Source organism: Passer domesticus, chromosome 14 (assembly GCF_036417665.1).
Source record: "Passer domesticus isolate bPasDom1 chromosome 14, bPasDom1.hap1, whole genome shotgun sequence".
NCBI classification, from domain to species: Eukaryota; Metazoa; Chordata; class Aves; order Passeriformes; family Passeridae; genus Passer; species Passer domesticus.
Genome location: NC_087487.1, coordinates 19,370,550 through 19,387,858, shown reverse-complemented (window position 1 = coordinate 19,387,858; position 17,309 = coordinate 19,370,550). Strand labels below are relative to the sequence as shown.

Below are 17,309 nucleotides of genomic sequence, written 5' to 3'. Positions count from 1 at the left end.
AGCGCAGCCGCCGCCCGGCAGGCAAGGCGCGCCCCCCCGCCCGTGGCGCGGGCCCGGCCGGCACCGCCGCGCTCCGCCCCGGAACCGCTCGGCAGCGCCCGCCCGCCGCGGCGGGGCCGGCCGGCAGCCGCGGCCCGGCCCGGCCGTTCCGGCAGCGCGGCTGGAAGGGCGCTGCGGGGCCTGGGGGCTGCCCGCAACACAGCGGGCACAGCCAAAGGATAAAGCGGGGATTTACTAAAAGGCCTTCACAGGATACACCTTGGGCAGTGAAAGAGCCTGGCCGTGGCTACGCCCAAGTCGGACTCCAGGTCACAAGTTTCACACTTTTAGAAGTTTTGGCCTATTTCCGTGTTGGGGTTAATTGTCCAATTGCAGCTCCAGGTTGTGCAGTCCCATCCTCTCAGGTTGCTCTCCTCAATTTGCTGTTGTTTGCACTTTTTGGGCCTGAAGCTGCAGCGGTGTCCTTGGTTCTGGGGCTGGAAAAGGATTGTTTTGTCTGGCTGAACCATGAGAAGAACTGCTAACACTTTATATGGAGCTCACTTATACACCAATGCAGTACAGAATCTGGAAAATAGGAAAGCTCAAACTTCAGGCATCTGCAGCACCGCCAGGGCACGGCCAAGTGTCCCCAAAACACAACAACACAGACAACAGCTCGTGTCCCCCGCTCAGCTCTTCATCCTCATTTCCACTGCTCGACCACCGAGGCTGGAAAATACCTCCGAGGTCACCGAGTCCAGCTGTGCCTGATCCCCACCCTGTCACCAGCACCACCTCCAGGAATTCCTGGGACACCTGCAGGGATGGGCACTCCAAACCCCCCTGGGCACCCCTGCCAGTGCCTGCCCACCCTTTCCATGGAGAAATTCCTCCTAAGTCCAACTTAAACCTCAGCTCTGGAGCAGTTTAAGATGTCTTCAAATCCTGTCCCTGTTCCCTGGGAGCTGAGCCTGACCCTCCCTGGCTGCCCCTCCTGTCAGGGAGTGTGGAGAGCGAGATTGGGTTGGGTTGGGTTGGGTTGGTTAGACTGGATTGGGTTGGGTTAGACTGGGTTGGGTTGGACTGGGTTGGACTGGATTGGGTTAGACTGGACTGGGTTGGGTTGGACTGGGTTGGTTTGGACTGGATTAGGTTTGGTTGGACAGGGTTGGGTTGGGTTGGGTTGGGTTGGGTTGGGTTGGGTTGGACTGGAATTTGTCCAGTTGGGCTGGGCTGGGCCAGGCTCAGCTGGACTGGGTCGGGCTGAGCTGGGTTTAGTTGGGCTGGGTTACACTGGACTGACCTCAGCTGGGTTCAGCTGGGCTGGGTTTGGCTCACTTTGGGTTTTTTAATCCAGAACCAGCAGCTCCCATCACCTCAGCCATGCCCCAGCACACACAGGACCCTCACCCCGGTTCTGGGGACACACCACGGGCCTGGTCACACAGCTGTCACCCCAGCCCCTGCTGGGCCACCTCCCTGGCTGCTGTGACACCAGCAGAAAGGGGACACCGCCCCGGCCCCATCTGCCGCACCATTGTCCTCTGGGGGATCCGGTCTCAGCCCCGTTAATTTTTAACTCGGAGTCCTGACACCGGAGCCGCGGCTCCTTGTGGGATGTGCATTATTCATGGAGCAGCAGCCGGAGCCCGGAGAGCCCGGGGGACACGAGGGGACACGAGCCAGGCCGTGGCCAGCCCTGTTTGGAGCCACGTAGCCGTGTCAGGCACAGGGTGACAAGCAGGGTCCTGGTGAGATTAAGTGGCTCCGTTATCTCGGTGATCTCCTCCACTTTTCAGGGATATTTTCCCAGGTGTACCCCTGTCCTGCTGGGGGAGCAGGGATGGCGTGGGGAGGGTCCCCTGCTCCTCGAGAGGGACCAAGGTCTCCCTTCTGCTGCTTCTGGGATCCCCCTCAGCTTCGGTGGGACCAGAATTCCAGGCCAGAATTCCTCAGTGGAATACACAGCAGCTGCCAGGGGTTGTCCTGTTCCCATCCCGTGTCACGCCCAAGGGAACGGGGACAGGCTGTGGCACACGGAGCTCCCGTCCCAGGGGTGATGGAGCCTCCGTGCCCAGACCAACCCTCCTGGAGGGGCTGGGTGCCTCAGACTTCCTTCCCTGCGAGGGTGGGGAGGCCCTGGCTGTGGCTGCCACATCCCTGGCAGTGTCCAAGGAGGCCCTGGCTGTGGCTGCCACATCCCTGGCAGTGTCCAAGGAGGCCCTGGCTGTGGCTGCCACATCCCTGGCAGTGTCCAAGGCCAGGCTGGACAGGGCTGGGAGCAGCCTGGGATAATCCTGGGAAAACGCCCCTCCCAATTTAGAGCCAAAACTCCAGCTAGTGCAAATTCAGCCCCGAGGGCCGCGAATCCCTCCCTGCCTGGGAGCGACCCTATCCCCACGGATTTATCCATCCAAAACCGAGAGCAGGGAGCGGGGCACCCGCTGGAACGACCCGGGGAAATGGGAACTGGGGAAAAGCAGCGTTTGCTCCGGCTCCTCATTCCCGACAAACCCGGGGCTCGGAGCCATGGATTGGCACGGAGTGGCCTGAGCGTTCCGAGCCAGCTCTGCTCCCGGAGCCCCGGCGCTGTCCCGCCGTGAGGGCGGCGGCAGCAGCGGGCCCGGCCTGCCCCCGCCCCGCCGGGCTCCCGGAGCACTGCGGTGTGCCCGTCACCACAGCCGGGTCCCGGAGCCCCGGCCCTGCCCCGGCGCTGTCCCGGCAGTGTCCCGGCGCTGTCCCGGCAGTGTCCCGGCGCTGTCCCGCCGTGAGGCGCGGCCGCAGCGGGCCCGGCCTGCCCCCGGCCTGCCCCCGCCCCGCCGGGCGGGCCCGGGCCGCCCCCGCGCAGCCGCCGCTGCTCCGCGGGCCGGGCCGGGAGCGCCGCGGCACCGGCAGCGCCTCACGAGCGGCAGCGGCCCCGGGAGCGGCCCCGGGAGCGGCCCCGGGCCGGGCGGATGCAGGGCTCGGCGCGGCGCCGGCCGTTCCCGGCCGCGGCCCCGGGCTCGCCCCCGCCCGCCGGGCCGCTCTACCCGGGCAGGTGAGCGCGGACGGGGCTCGGCGGGGGCGGGAACGGGAAAATCCAGCCCGGATTCACTGGGGTCCTCACCCCATCCAACAGCCCCGGCTGAGCCCGCCCCGAGCCCCCCGGGACAGCCCCGACCCTTCCCGGGTACCACCGCCGGATGATGCGGGGTCCGGGACATCCCCAGGATCGGGGTCCGGGATATTCCCAGGATAAGGGTCCGGGACATCCCCAGGATCGGGGTCCGGGATATTGCCAGGATCAGGGTCCGGGATATGCCCAGGATCGGGGTCCGGGGCATCCCCAGGATCGGGGTCCGGGATATCCCCAGGGTCGGGATCTGGGATATCCCCAGGGTCGGGTCCGGGATATCCCCATGATCAGGGTCTGGGACATCCCCAGGGTCGGAGTCTGGGACATCCCCAGGGTCGGGGTCCAGGACATCCCCAGGGTCGGGGTCCGGGACATCCCCAGGGTCGGGGTCCAGGACATCCCCATGTCAGGGTCCAGGATATCCCGAGGATCAGGGTCTGGGACATCCCCAGGGTCGGAGTCTGGGACATCCCCTCCAGCACATTATTAGGGTCGGGTCCGGGATATCCCGAGGGTCAGGGTCCCCCAGGGTTCCCCCACTCGGCTTTGTCCATGGCATCCCGGCGTACCTGGGTTATCCCAGCCGATCCAGGGTTTGGCAGACTGTTCCAGGGAGCTGCAGCATTCCCAGCTCATCCAGGGTACCCCATCCTCACCCTCCAGCTCTCGGGGTTCATTGAATCACCCCAGAGTGGTTGGGGTGGAAAGGCCCTTAAAGATCCTGTCGGTCCATGGGCAGGGACACTTCCATGGACTTTGGGCAGCCCAGGCTGGAGGCTGCTCCAGCTGATCCCGTTGTGGTCTCGGCAGCAGGAGAGGCATTGATCCGCTTTTCCTGCAGGGAGGTGAAGGTCCAGAGGTGCTGGGGGGGCATTTCGTGGAAGGGCTGTGTCGGGGTTGGATCCTTGGCAGAGGGTGCAGGGAGCAGGACTGAAGGTGACGCTGCATCCCGAGCATCCCGGTGCTGGAGCTCCGCCGCATTTTTACCCCTCAGCTCAACTCCTGGGAGTTGGGATTTTGCTCCATCATGCAAAAGTTAAAAATAGTTGCACTTAATTCAGCACTTTTCACCTTGCTGAAGAGACCGGGCAGAGCCTCCCCACGGGGACGGGTCGGGGACAGTGACAGCGTGGTGCTCTCCTGTCCTGCCTGCTCCTCAGCTCTGTTACCCCGCAGCTCCCGGAGCCAGGGAAGCGCAGCTCTGGCGTGGGGTGACAGCTCTGCCTCCTCCCAGAGCTGCTCCAGGGCCCCGTGTCCCTCTGTCCCCTCCAGGCACGGGGCAGGGAAGGCCGAGGACACCTTCAAGACGTCCCCGTTCCACCTGGACCTGTGGTTCTACTTCACCCTGCAGAACTGGGTGCTGGATTTCGGGCGCCCCATCGCCATGGTGAGTGAGGGGACGGGGCCAGGGGGTCCCCAGGGCTGTCCCCTGTGCCAGGGGGGTGTCCTGGAGGAGCTGGGACACTGCCCTGCTCTGGTGGCACTGGGGCCAAGCCAGCTCCAGCCTCTGGGAAAGCTGCTCCCTGTTCTCTCTCCCACACCTTTGCTTCACAGCTGGGAGGTTCCTCCTGCTCCTCCCCATTCCTTGCCTGTATCCCAGAGCCTGGGGCTGCAGCTCCCAGAAGTGGCTGTTCCATTTCAATGGAATTTTTTTGAGCTGGAGGCTGTCAGAAGGTTCAGGAAGATCCAGGAGTCCCAAATGCCTTCCTTGACCCCACAGCTTGCCAGCACCGGGCGGGGCTGGGAGTGAAAACTTCCCGAGGGTGATTTTTGGGAAGTTTGCTCCAAGAAAGGCTGCCCAGCTTGGTCCCTACCAACCCCCTGGAAGCCCAGCTGAGCATTCCCAAGCAATCCCAACGTTTTCCCTCTCCCGTGGTCGCTGATGTGCTGCTCTTCCCTCTCTCCTCAGATCATCCTCCCTCTGGAATGGTTTCCTCTGAACAAACCCAGCGCTGGAGATTATTTCCACATGGCTTACAACGTTATCACCCCCTTCCTGCTGCTGAAGGTAAACCTGGCAATGGCCAGGGGTTTCCCATTCCCAATTTTGTAAAGTTTCAGAGGCTTTTAGGGTGTTGGTTATTCCCAAATTCCTGCCAGTAAGGAAGAGTTCCGAGGATTTGTGATGCCACCTCAATTTCCTGCATGTCCTGAGCAAATCCCCCTGGAATTCTTACTCCAGGAGGAGCCAGAGCAAAAGGTAAACCTGGGAATGTTCAGGGGTTTTCCATTCCCAGTTTTGCAAAGCCTCAGAGGCTTTTAGGGTGTTGGTTATTCCCAAGTTCCTTCCAGCCAGGAAGAATTTCCCACTCCAGGAGGATTTGTGGTGCCACCTTTCAAAGAGCACCTCAATTTCCTGCATATCCCAAGCAAATCACTTCCCCCTGGAATTCTGGCTCTGGGAGGAGTCAGAGCCCTTTTCCCAAATGATATTTTTAGGACAACATCCACCCTTGGCTTAAAAGGCAGCTGGAAGCAGAGAGGATTTTCTGAATTGTTCAGAGCTTAATTACACTTGATCTTTGACATTGGAATTGTGGCTGGAGCTGGAATTTATCTGGCTCCAGCTGCCAGCCTCTGGATCCCATACACCATTCATGAGGTGAAGCCCTGTCAGATCATTAGGAATCTTTTCCCATTAAACACTTCAGGAGAAAACAATTATAAATCTATTTTAACCTTCATTAGCTGGGAATTCAATTATGGCCTGAGGTGGAAATGATTCCCTCTCGATATTCCGGGAGGATTTCGAGGCTGGGGGCAAAAAGGGAATATCCAGGATGTGGGAGCTGACCCTTCCCAGGTGATTTCTGCAGGGCTGACCCACAGGAAAGTCCAGGATGCATTTCCCTGGCCCAGGGATGTCCCCCACCCTCCTGTCCCCTGCAGGACCTTGTGCTCTCCTTGTCCTCCTGTGACGTCCCTGCCGCAGCTCCAGGGGAAGGGAAAGTTAAGCCTCCAAATGAAACCCAAATGAGGTCAAAATTAAACACAAATAAGGAGCTTTTCCCTGCTTGGGGAGGGCTGCAAAGCTGATTGAGGGAGGGGGGGGGGGGGGGCCTGGCTGATCCCAGAGCTGACCCAGCCCACGCTGGAAAACTCCTGGAGCTGGGATCTGCCTAGGGCAAGCTGGGTGTGGAGCTGCACCCCAAAATTCCTGCTGCTGTTCCAAGGCTTGAGCCAGCCTCAGGTGCTCGAGAGGGGGCAGGGAGAGAGCCCAGCACTGGAAGTGGTGCCCAAAAATTGCCCCGAGTGGTTTTGGGGCACTCAGCTCCTCCTGCTGTGGGGTCAAATTGTGGAGAGCTGAGTCCCATTCCATGGGGAAGGAAGGGAGCAGAACCCCAAAATGTTCACTTGGGGGATCCTAAAGCTCTTTGGAGCTGAGTCTCATTCCATCAGGAAAAAAGGGAACAGAACCCCAAAATGTTCACCTGGGGGATCCCGAAGTGTCCTGAAGCTCTCTTCAGAGCTGAATCCTCCTCCATCATGAAAAAGGGAACAGGACCCCAAAATGTTCACTTGGGGGACCCTGAAGTGTCCAGACAGGATGGGAAACATGAGGAGCTCTGTGCTGGAGGCTCTGCTGCCACTGGAGGGCACATCCAACCTCCCAATCCTCTCCAGAGGCAGGAGAACCACGGCCTTTTAATGAGGAAACCCTCGTTAGCAGCAAACCAAACGAACTCTTGGGGTTGACAGCAGCAGAAACCCCTTTAGAGGTTTTCCTCCCAAAGTTGCCCTAAAGCAGGGGAGGTTGTTGCATCTTTTAGAATAAGGGATTTGCTGAGTTTATACCTTTAAAACCAAAGGACAATGATTAAAACCAGGCCTGTGACATGATTTGAAGCACCCTGGCAGAATGACAATATTTGTGTTGGAATATTTAGCTTGGTTCAATTAAAATTACACTTAATGCCGTTTCTAATTCCTGTCCCAATAAACCAAGACTATCTGTTGCTGTTATGACATGAAACTCTTGGGATCTGCTTTAGTAGCAGCTTTCAGTGAAAGGCAGAGTGCTTGAAGTTGGATTTTGGTGAGACACAGGTGCCTTGCCTGCAGAAAGCAATCCCTTCTCTTCAGCACAGCCCAGCTATCAGCTCCTGGTGCTAAAACACACAACCTGTGCCTTTGGCCCCAGCATGAGTTCAGTCAGGAGTTGGACTTGATGATTTTTTGGGTCTCTTTGAACTCAGGGGATATTTTGGGGTTTTGTGATGAATTTCTGAGCGCTCTGGCCAAAAAACCCCAAAACGCAGCAAGGGCAGGAGCTGCCAGGTCCCGCCTCCTCCTCCTCCTCCCCACGCCCTCCCTGTGCCTGCAGCTCATCGAGAGGTCCCCCAAGACCCTGCCCAGGTCCATGGTGTACGTCAGCATCATCACCTTCGTGATGGGAGCCAGCATCCACCTGGTGGGAGACTCGGTGAACCACCGGCTGATCTTCAGCGGGTACCAGCACCACCTGTCCGTCAGGGAGAACCCCATCATCAGGAACCTCAAACCCGAGACCCTGGTGAGGGCTGAGCGGGGTCAAGCATTTCTAAAATCCAAATTTATAAAGGGTAAAGGAGCCTCAAACCCGGGACCCTGGTGAGGGCTGAGCGGGGTCAAGCATTTCTAAAATCCGAATTTATAAAGGGTAAAGGAGCCTCAAACCCGGGACCCTGGTGGGGGCTGAGCGGGGTCAAGCATTTCTAAAATCCAAATTTATAAAGGGTAAAGGAACCTCAAACCCGGGACCCTGGTGGGGGCTGAGCGGGGTTTGTGAAACCTGAATTTGTAAATGGGAAAGGAAACTCAAACCCGAGACCCTGGTGAGGGACTGAGCTGGGTCAAGCATTTCTAAAATCTGAATTTATAAATGGTAAAGGAACCTCAAACCTGAGATCCTGGTGAGGGCTGAGTGGAGATTGTGAAATCTGAATTTGTAAATGGTAAAGGAAACTCAAACCCAAGACCCTGGTGAGCCCTCAGCTGGCGTCAAGCATTTCTAAAATCTGAATTTATAAATGGTAAAGGAACCTCAAACCCAGGACCCTGGTGAGGGACTGAGCAGGGTTTGTGAAATCTGAATTTATAAATGAGAGAGGAACCTCAAACCTGACACCTTGGTGAGAGGCTGAGCTGGGTTCTAAAGTCTGAATTTACAAATTATAGAGGAACCTCAAGCTGGAAATTTTGGTAAGGGGCTGAGCTGGGTTTGTAAAATCTGAATTTATAAATGAGAGAGGAACCTCAAATCCATGACCCTGTAAGGAGCTGAGCTGAGCTCAAGCATTTCTAAAATCTGAATTTACAAATGACTGGGTAAGGGGCTGAGCTGGGCTCAAGCATTTCTGAAACCTGAATTTATGCATGATAAAGGAACCTTAAATCTGAAACCCTGGTAAGAGGCTGAGCTGGGCTCAAGCATTCCTAAAATCTGAATTTATAAATGACTGGGTAAGGGGCTGAGCTGGGCTCAAGCATTTCTGAAACCTGAATGAAGGAGTGCTGAAGCTGTGCCCGTTTGCTGACTGGGATTCTCCCTGCCCTGTCACAGATCGATTCCTTCGAGCTGCTCTACTACTACGACGAGTATTTGGGGCACTCCATGTGGTGAGTGATTCCCAGCAGGTCCAGAGATTGTGGGATAGCACAGGGGGAAGGGCAGAGCTTCAAGTGGGAAAAAAAACCACCCCAGCCAGAGCTGGCTGGGGATAATGTTCTGCTGGCCAGGGCTGGATTTGGATTAGGATCCAGATTAGGGTGGATCTGGCAATTGCTGGAAAATCCCCTCTGCTCAGGGATATTTTGGGATCGGAGGGCCAGAGGAACAGCTTGTCCTTCCAGGGGTAGACAGAACCAAAATGTTTCCCCTCCAGCACCCCCAGATGTGCCCCAAACACCCCAAATATCCCAAATACCCCAACATCCCAAACAAACACCCCAAAGATCCCAAATACCCCAAACACCCCAAGAGGAGGGCCTGGCTGGGCCTGGATCCACTCCAGGTGATCCTGGGGAAATCTGTCCTGGCTGATTTGGGGTTCCAGGAGTGCTGGGAAGGAGCAAACCCCATTCTCTGGAGCCCTTTAAAGGGAAGAAGGGCTCTGGGGGGTTTGGGAATCCTGCTGCACCTCCCAGACACGTTCCTGCTGGAATTGTCCAAGGCAGCACTGGAGCCCAGCTTTGCCTTCATCAGCAAATCCGAGCTTTTCCTGCCCCAGGCTGGGAATTCTCTGGATCTGCAGAGCCCAGGATGAGCCCAGCCCCTGCCCAGGCCCTTCTGTGCCCTGGGGAGGCAGCAGGAATCCCACAGCAGGGAATCCCACAGCTACAGGAATCCTTGAGCAGGGAATCCCACAGCAGGGAATCCCACAGCTACAGGAATCCCTGAGCAGGAATTCCACAGCAGGGAATCCCACAGCTACAGGAATCCCTGAGCAGGAATTCCACAGCAGGGAATCCCACAGCAGGGAATCCCACAGTTACAGGAATCCCCGAGCAGGGAATCCCACAGCAGCGGGAGGAATCCCACAGCTACAGGAATCCCTGAACAGGGAATTCCACAGTAAGGAATCCCACAGCAGGGAATCCCACAGCTACAGGAATCCCTGAGCAGGGAATTCCACAGTAAGGAATCCCACAGCAGGGAATCCCACAGCTACAGGAATCCCCGAGCAGGGAATCCCACAACAGCAGGAGGAATCCCACAGCTGCTCCATCCCCAGGCTGAGCCCAGGAGCAGCTCCGGGTGTGGGGTGGATCTGGGGGGGTTCCAGTCCCTTCCAGGCTCATCCCAGGGCTGGGAATTGCTGGCTTTTCCAGGTACATCCCGTTTTTCCTGATCCTGTTCATCTATTTCACCGGCTGCTTCACGCCGGCGGCCGAGCAGAGCCGGATGCCCCTGGCTGCCCTGCTCCTGGTGGGGCCCAGCAGCCTCTACTACTGGTGAGTGCTTGGCTGGGAGGGAATTCCACAGCGACCTTCCAGGAGTGCCCAGGAACGCTCCAGGAAAAGCTGCTCCATCCCCCAGGGCTCCCCAGGGCAGCTTTTGCTCTGCGGGGCTGGGAATGCTCTCCCTGTGATCCCAGGACCAAAACTGATCCCATAAAAGCTGGGAATGCTCTCCCTGTGATCCCAGGGTCAGAACTGATCCCATAAAAGCTGGGAATGCTCTGCCTACATTCCAGGATCAAAACTGATCCCAAAAGAGCTGGGAATGCCCTCCCTGTGATCCCAGGGTCAAAACTGATCCCATAAAAGCTGGGAATGTTCTGCCTGCATCCCAGGATCAAAACTGATCCCAAAAGAGCTGGGAATGCTCTCCCTGCCTGGATCACCATGGATCCCAGAACAGCTGGGAATGCTCTCCCTGTGATCCCAGGAGCAAAACTGATCCCAGAAAAGATGGGAATGTTCTGCCTGCATTCCGGGATCAAAACTGATCCCAGAAAAGCTGAGAACACTCTCCCTGTGATCCCAGGATCCTGTGATCCCAGAACGCTCTCCCTGTGACCCCAGGAGGGCTGGGAATGCCCTCCCTGTGATCCCAGGGTCAAAACTGATCCCAAAGAAGCTGGGAATGTTCTGCCTGCATCCCAGGATCAAAACTGATCCCAGAACAGCTGGGAATGCCCTCCCTGTGACCCCAGGATCAGAACTGACCCCAGGAGGGCTGGGAGTGCTCCCCCAGCACCCGGGCCAGCAGGAATCCCCCCACAGGTACCTGGTGACCGAGGGCCAGATCTTCATCCTCTACATCTTCACCTTCTTCGCCATGATGGCCCTGGTGCTGCACCAGCGGCGCAAGGGGCTGGTGCTGGACAGCAACGGGCTCTTCCTCTTCCTCTCCTTCATCATCACCCTGCTGCTCATCCTCGCCTGGGTGGGCTGGCTCTGGAATGACAAAATCCTGCGGAAGAAGTACCCCGGGGTGATTTACATCCCCGAGCCCTGGGCCTTCTACACCCTGCACATGAACAACCTGCACGCGGCCAGGGGCGGCTCCTGAGCTTTTGATATTTTGGGGTGGGAGGGAGGGGGGAATAAAGAAGAACTCTAGTTTTTCTAATGTAGATCCATGTGTTTGGAATAAATTCCTGAGTGGTGGCGGCTGTGTGATGATTGTGGCTGGTCAGGGAGGGGATTAATTACAGTTAATGAACTGGCTCTCACTGCTGAGCACGGGAATGAGGCAGGAGAGGCCAATTCCCCACTAATGGCCCCAAAATCCATCAGGCAGGGGGGGAATTCCAGGGGTCTGTGCCCCAGCACTACCAGCTCCCACAAAAGGGCAAATTCCCCACAAAACAACCCAAAATCAATCAGGCAGGGGAGGAATTCCAGGGGTCTGTGCCCCAGCACCTTCTGCTCTCACACATGGGAAATTCCCCAGAAAACAACCCAAAATCAATCAGGCAGGGGAGGAATTCCAGGGATCTGTGCATCAGCACTTTCAGCCTTCACTCAGACATGAGAATCCCTCAGAATTCCCCACAAAACAACCCCAAATCCATCGGGCAGGGGGTGAATTCCAGGGGTCTGTGCACCAACACCACCAGCTCTCACTCGGGGTGTGAGAATCCCTCAGAATTCCCCAAACCAGCCCCAGAATCCATCAGGAACTCCAAGGATCTCTGCCCCAGCTCCCACTCAGACACGAGAATCCCTGAGAATTCCCCAAACCAGCCCCAAAGGGGAGCCAGGGCTGAGCAGCTCCGGCTCCTCAGTGGGAGGAGGAAATCCGGGGGAAATTCGGAATAAAAAATTCGGGAAGAGCTCCCAGGCACTTCCTTTCTGTCCTTGGGTCTGGATGTGCCCCACACCTGCATCCCGCTCTGGCTGTGAAATCCTAATCAATAAAACCTCAGAAAACAGCTCTCAACCTCCCCAGCCCGTCCGTGAGTTCCCGGGGGCACATCCAGACCCCTTCCCCAAAACCCTCCTGCAGATCCAGAAACCCCCTCACCCTTCTACCAAGCCCTCAGCAATTTTTAATTTATTTTTTTTTTTAATTTTTAAAATTATTTTTATTTTGGAATTTTAAGATTTTTTTTTTAATTTTAAGATTTTTTTTTATTTTGGAATTTTTAGTTTTTGGTGGGTTTGGAATGTTTAGAATTTTTTAATTTTTTTATTTTTAGGGGTTTTTTTTAATTTTTTTTTTTTTTTAATTTTTGGATTTTGGAATAGCTGGATTTTTTTAATTATTGGATTTTTTTTATTTAGGAATTTTTTTATTTTTGGAACTTTTGGATTTTGGAATAGCTGGATTTTTTTTTAATTACTGGATTTTTTTTTTATTTAGGAATTTTTTTATTTTTGGAACTTTTGGATTTTGGAATAGCTGGATTTTTTTTAATTTTTTTTTTTTTTTTAATTTTTTTTTTTTTTTTTCCTTTGTAATTTCTGTATTTTCGCACTCTCCCCCCGCTCCCCTGCCAGCAGCCAAGCTCAGTGCCAGGCGCGCTTCTCCGGGACACTCAAAGCCGTGTTTTTCAGCCCCATCCCGAGGCCGGAGTTCGCTGTCCCGGCAGGAGCGGCAGCGCTGCCGCTCCCCCGTTCCCATGGCAGCGCGGCTCCGCCCGCGCCGCCCGCACTTTGCCCGGGCCCGGCCCCGCAGCGGCCGCTCCGCCCGGCCCCCGAAGCGCAGCGATTGTCCCCAAAGCCATGGTGAGCGACTCGTGCTGCCCGCCCGCTCTGCCCCGGCCGCGTTTCAGAGCTGCTCCCTTTGGTTTGGTTTTGTTTTTTTAATTTTTTTTTCTTTCTGTTCCTGCTGCAGGCAAAGTTTCTGTCCCAGGATCAGATTAATGGTAGGTACGGGTTTGCTCCGCTTCGGGCGTTAATTACGAGATTGAATTTGTATTTATGTAAAAACGGCGTTTTGCCCCCGAAGTGTCGCAGTGTGGGCTCGCTGTCCCTCAGTCCCGGCTCTCCAGGGAAAGCAGGGAAATATCCCCAATTCCAGGGGATTCTCCCCAGTTCCAGGGAAATCTCCCCAGTTCCAGGGAAATGCTTCAGCGCAAGAGCGGCCGGAGGAGGAGGAGGAGGAGGAGGAGGAAGAGGAGGAAGGAGGCAGCGCAGGGGATCCAAATTCCCTCTGCGAGCCGCACTGGGAAAGGGGGGCTGGGATTGCTCCGGGAACGGCCGAAGGAAGCTGAAATAAGGGTATTAATTAGGGTATTAATGGGAGTATTAATGAGGGTATTAATGAGAGCATTATTGCAAATCTGATCAGCTCCGCCGAGGGATTGGCCAGCGGAGGAGGCGGCCGGGCCAGGGGAGGCCACGGCGCCCACGGGAACCCCGGGACACCCCCGGAGCATCCTTGGGGCACCCCCGGGACACCCCCGGGACACCCCCAGAGCCTCCCCGGGCACCCCCGGCCCGCTGCAGCCGCCCCAGCAGCGAGGGCTGGGGACAGAGGGGACAAGGACAGGGATGGCACCAAACCAGGCTGGGTTTCTGCAGCCTCCACCTCCAAAATCTTCCTCCTCCTCCTCCTCCTCCTCTCCTTCTCCTCCTCTCCTCTTTCGTTTCCTTCTTCCCCTCCTTCCTCTTTTCCTTCTACTTTTTTAATATTCTCATCCCCTCCTCTTTTCCTTCTCCCTCTTCTCCTCTTTTTTCCTGCTCTTCCTCTCCCTCTCTCCTTCATCCTCCCCCTCAGCCTCCTCCGTCCCTCTCCCCCCCTCCCCAAGGCACGAAAAGCACTTTTTAACCAAAACCCTCCGTTTTCTCAGCCCTTTTCCCCTCCCAGCCGCGCTTCCTCAGCCTGGAGCGCCCCAATTAGCGCCGCTCGGGTTTTAATTACCCTTAATTCCCCCTGCCCCCCCGCGCCCATCACCCTCCCGGAAAGGCGACCCTGGCGGCGGATCCCGGCTGGAATGCTGCCCGGGCCCGGGCCGGGGCTGCGCCGGCCCTGCCGCTAACCCCGGGCTGCTTCTTAATTAGAGTTCAAGGAGTGCTTTTCCCTGTACGACAAGAAACAGAAAGGGAAGATCCAAGGCTCGGACCTGCTGGCCGTGATGCGGTGCCTGGGAGCCAGCCCCACGCCCGGAGAGGTGCAGAGGCACCTGCAGCTGCACAGGATCGGTGAGACACCTGCACAGCCACCACACTGGGATTGAACACGGGGAAATGCAATTTTTGTAGAGCTGGGATGGTCCAGGAGGGAACGTCCACCCAGAGCAGTCACCAGAAGCTGTTGTGATGTGTTAAATCCAGCCCAAACAAAACAGTGCCATTAAAATCCCTAAAAAAAAACAGGAGACAAACATTTAACATGGAATATTAATTTGGAGGGTGGGAAACTGTCCAGGCCAACCAACAGAGGTGGAAGAGCACAGAAAGATGTTCAGCTGAAGATCTGTGGGAAAAACAAGGCACAAAACCCAAGGAAGGAATCGTGAGATCAGGTGGCAGGGGGGATTAAAAATTCAGGATCTGAGCTCAGAGCACAAACTGAATAGAGTTACAAATGGGATTTTAGGAGAAAAAACCCAGTTGTGACATGCCCTGATCCAGATTAGGGACAGGGAAAGGAAGCCCCAAGGGCAGGGAGAAGAAACCCCAGGAAAGGGAACCCCAGGGAAGGGAACGGGGGGAGGAGGAGGAGGGCATTTAATCCTGGATCCAGCCCCAAACGGAGCCGTTCCCAAAGGATCTGCCCTCCCTTTCCCAGACAGGAACGCAGAGCTGGACTTCTCCACCTTCCTGAACATCATGTACAGGCAGATGAAGCAGGAGGAGCCCGAGGAGGAGATCCTGAGAGCCCTGGCCATGATCGACCGGCAGAAGAGAGGAGTGATCGCCGTGCCCGAGCTGCGCGCCAAGCTCACCCGGCTGGGGGAGAAGCTTTCCGACGAGGAAGGTGCCCTGCAGCTCCCTCTGGGACCTAATTCCCTTTTCCTTTTTATTTTCCTTCCCTTCTCCCTTCCCTTCCCTTCCCTTCCCTTCCCTTCCCTTCCCTTCCCTTCCCTTCCCTTCCCTTCCCTTCCCTTTTCCCTCCTCTCTTTTCCTTCCCCTCTGCAGCCTCCTCTGGGATGAGGAAGCTCCTCCTGTGCCAGCAGGAGACCCCAAAGCACAAACAGGCAAAACCCCATAAACCCCTCCAGTTTGTCAGAAAATTTGCCTCTGAGGGGCACAATAAACCCAAAAGCCCACGTGGACTAAATTTGTGGGGTTTTTTTCCCCCTGTGGAACTCAAAAAGATGGATACCCCTGCTGCAGAGAATTTTACATGGAATTAAAATCCAGGTGCTGGTTGATGCCAGTTTGAAACTCACCTGATCCCAGAGGTGATTGCCAACAAAAATCCCCCAAACCCCAAACCCTGCAGTGCTGCTTTCCTTCTGAAGCCCCCAACACCCCCAAACATCCCATCCCAAGGACATTTTCCCATTTTTCAGTGGATGACCTGCTAAGAGAAGCCAAAGTTGGGCCAAATGGAACCATCAAATACGAGGAATTTGTGCACCACATTTGCCTTCCCGCGGTCGACTACTGAAACCCAGAGTGGATTTCCTGGAGCAGCACCTGGAGGGATTTTGTTTCTATTTTTCCCACTTTCTAGTCAGGCTCAGGAACCATCAGTTGCCTTTCAAAACCTGATTTTGCCTTCATTTAGTGCTGACACTTCCATAGGTTCCCCCCTGATTCCTGGAAAAACAAGAAATAATATGATTATGTTATTATAGCAATAACAACTGTTATTGAAATAAACTGAGTGTGACAACACGTGTCAAGCTTTAAAAAAATGATTTTTAAAAGCGTTTAAATGTCAGGATTGTGGCAGAAGGTCGAGGTCTCCTGGTTCTCCAAGAAGTCAGCACAGCCCAGCAGGTGTTTGGTGTCTCCATAAAGGAAAAACAGGGCCAGGAAAATTCCCCTTTTCCACACCAGGAAAAAATCCTTTTCTCCAGAGTGATGAAACCCCCTCTGATCCTCGTTTTCCAGGTTGATTAAACCCCCTCTGATCCTCATTTTCCAGGTTGATTAAACCCCCTCTGATCCTCGTTTTTGTCCCCCCTGGATCTCAGGGCCTTCAGCAGCTCCTCAGAGGGTGTCTGGAATTTCGGGCAGCTCTCCCTGGATTCAGCTGGGAGCTTTCACAGGGATGGTGGCACAAGCAGCAACCTGGAAAACTCCCACATTCCCAGGAATCTGCTCTGGCAGGAGCCTCCCCCTCTCCCTGTATCCTTTTTAAATCCTGAATCTCCCTTTGCTCCATCAGTGAAATAATCAGGAATTAAATCCTGGCAGCCACAGCAGATCCAAGGGATTGGGGAGGAATTCCCAGAGCAGCTGGGGCTGCCCCTGGATCCCTGGAGGTGTCCAAGGCCAGGCTGGACTGGGTTTGGAGCAGCCTGGGACAGTGGAAGTGTCCCTGGATCCCTGGACTGAGATGGGATTTAAGGTCCTTTCCAGCCCCAATTATCCCAGGATTCCGTGGTTCACCCATCCCTGCAGAGAGCTGGAATGCTCCAAGGCCACCACCCAGGAATGCCACACAAAGCTGGGAAGAAATTGGGAAAAAACCCCAAAATCCCAACAAATCCCAACCTCCCACGTCCATAACAGTGTCCCTGTGAGGGAAGAATGGGGATTATCCTCATGGAACACCAAACATGGGGGGAAATCTGGAAAATTCAATGGCATTGCTGAACTGCACACAGGGCATGGGAGCAGATCCAGGGATTTCAGTGCTGCAGAGAGGGAAAACATCCTGATCCACACTCTGATCCCTGTGCTCTCCCCAATCCAGGGAGCCCAGGCTGGGATCCCCACATTCCAGGCTCTCTCAGCAGCTTCTTTCCAGGGAAAATCCACTTTGTTCCATGGAAAATGAACTTTGCTCCATGGAAAAGTGACACGGCCACACCCTTCAAGCCTTAATTAGCTCTTCCCACTCCAGGGGTAGGAAACACTCCAGAAGATCCTGAAAATCAGAGTCACCAAGAGCTCGGCACTGCAGGAAAACCAGGAGCAGCTGGAAAGAGGCAGAGGTGGGATCTCCCTGCTCTGCTCCCACCCCGCTCATCCCAAAGTTTGGATGAAGCTGGGAATGCTGCTCTGCCCCCGCTGGGTTTGCTCCTGGATCCCAGGATGCAGGAAAGGTTTGGTTTGTGCAGCTGATGGAGCAGAGAATTCCTTGAGAATTTGTTCCCACATTCCAAGGGATCCCATCCATCCCTGGCTCATCCCTCCCCATTCCTGCAGACACAGCAGC

At 55.7% G+C, this 17,309-nt stretch overlaps 2 protein-coding genes across 3 annotated transcripts; both read left to right on the top strand.

The window, feature by feature from the left end:
* The first annotated feature begins 2,834 nt into the window (after positions 1-2,834).
* CLN6 (CLN6 transmembrane ER protein) lies at positions 2,835-11,119 on the top strand. The gene is made up of 7 exons (XM_064388498.1): positions 2,835-3,019; positions 4,370-4,484; positions 5,007-5,105; positions 7,422-7,610; positions 8,640-8,695; positions 9,908-10,030; positions 10,805-11,119. Exons 1-7 carry the CDS (start codon positions 2,937-2,939, stop codon positions 11,091-11,093), a joined length of 954 nt encoding a protein of 317 aa, XP_064244568.1. The 5' UTR covers positions 2,835-2,936; the 3' UTR covers positions 11,094-11,119.
* Positions 11,120-12,638: 1,519 nt separating this feature from the next.
* CALML4 (calmodulin like 4) lies at positions 12,639-15,817 on the top strand. 2 transcript variants are annotated; one of them, XM_064389047.1, is made up of 5 exons: positions 12,639-12,754; positions 12,864-12,894; positions 14,033-14,173; positions 14,763-14,951; positions 15,490-15,817. In XM_064389047.1, the coding sequence occupies exons 1-5, from the start codon at positions 12,752-12,754 to the stop codon at positions 15,585-15,587; spliced, it is 462 nt and encodes a 153-aa protein (XP_064245117.1). In that variant the 5' UTR covers positions 12,639-12,751; the 3' UTR covers positions 15,588-15,817. The 2 variants fall into 2 exon arrangements, with proteins under 2 accessions (XP_064245117.1, XP_064245118.1); XM_064389048.1 differs by lacking the exons at positions 12,639-12,754; positions 12,864-12,894 and adding an exon at positions 13,167-13,249.
* The last annotated feature ends 1,492 nt before the right edge of the window (positions 15,818-17,309 follow it).

Bases quoted from the DNA above. Each gene is read 5' to 3' on its own strand.
- CLN6 (XM_064388498.1), top strand. From the start codon at position 2,937: ATGCAGGGCTCGGCGCGGCGCCGGCCGTTCCCGGCCGCGGCCCCGGGC. The intron at 3,020-4,369 runs GTGAGCGCGGAC...TGTCCCCTCCAG, and splicing joins GGGCCGCTCTACCCGGGCAG to GCACGGGGCAGGGAAGGCCG. The intron at 4,485-5,006 runs GTGAGTGAGGGG...CTCTCTCCTCAG, and splicing joins TCGGGCGCCCCATCGCCATG to ATCATCCTCCCTCTGGAATG.
- CALML4 (XM_064389047.1), top strand. The intron at 14,174-14,762 runs GTGAGACACCTG...TCCCTTTCCCAG, and splicing joins CCTGCAGCTGCACAGGATCG to ACAGGAACGCAGAGCTGGAC. The intron at 14,952-15,489 runs GTGCCCTGCAGC...CCCATTTTTCAG, and splicing joins GAAGCTTTCCGACGAGGAAG to TGGATGACCTGCTAAGAGAA.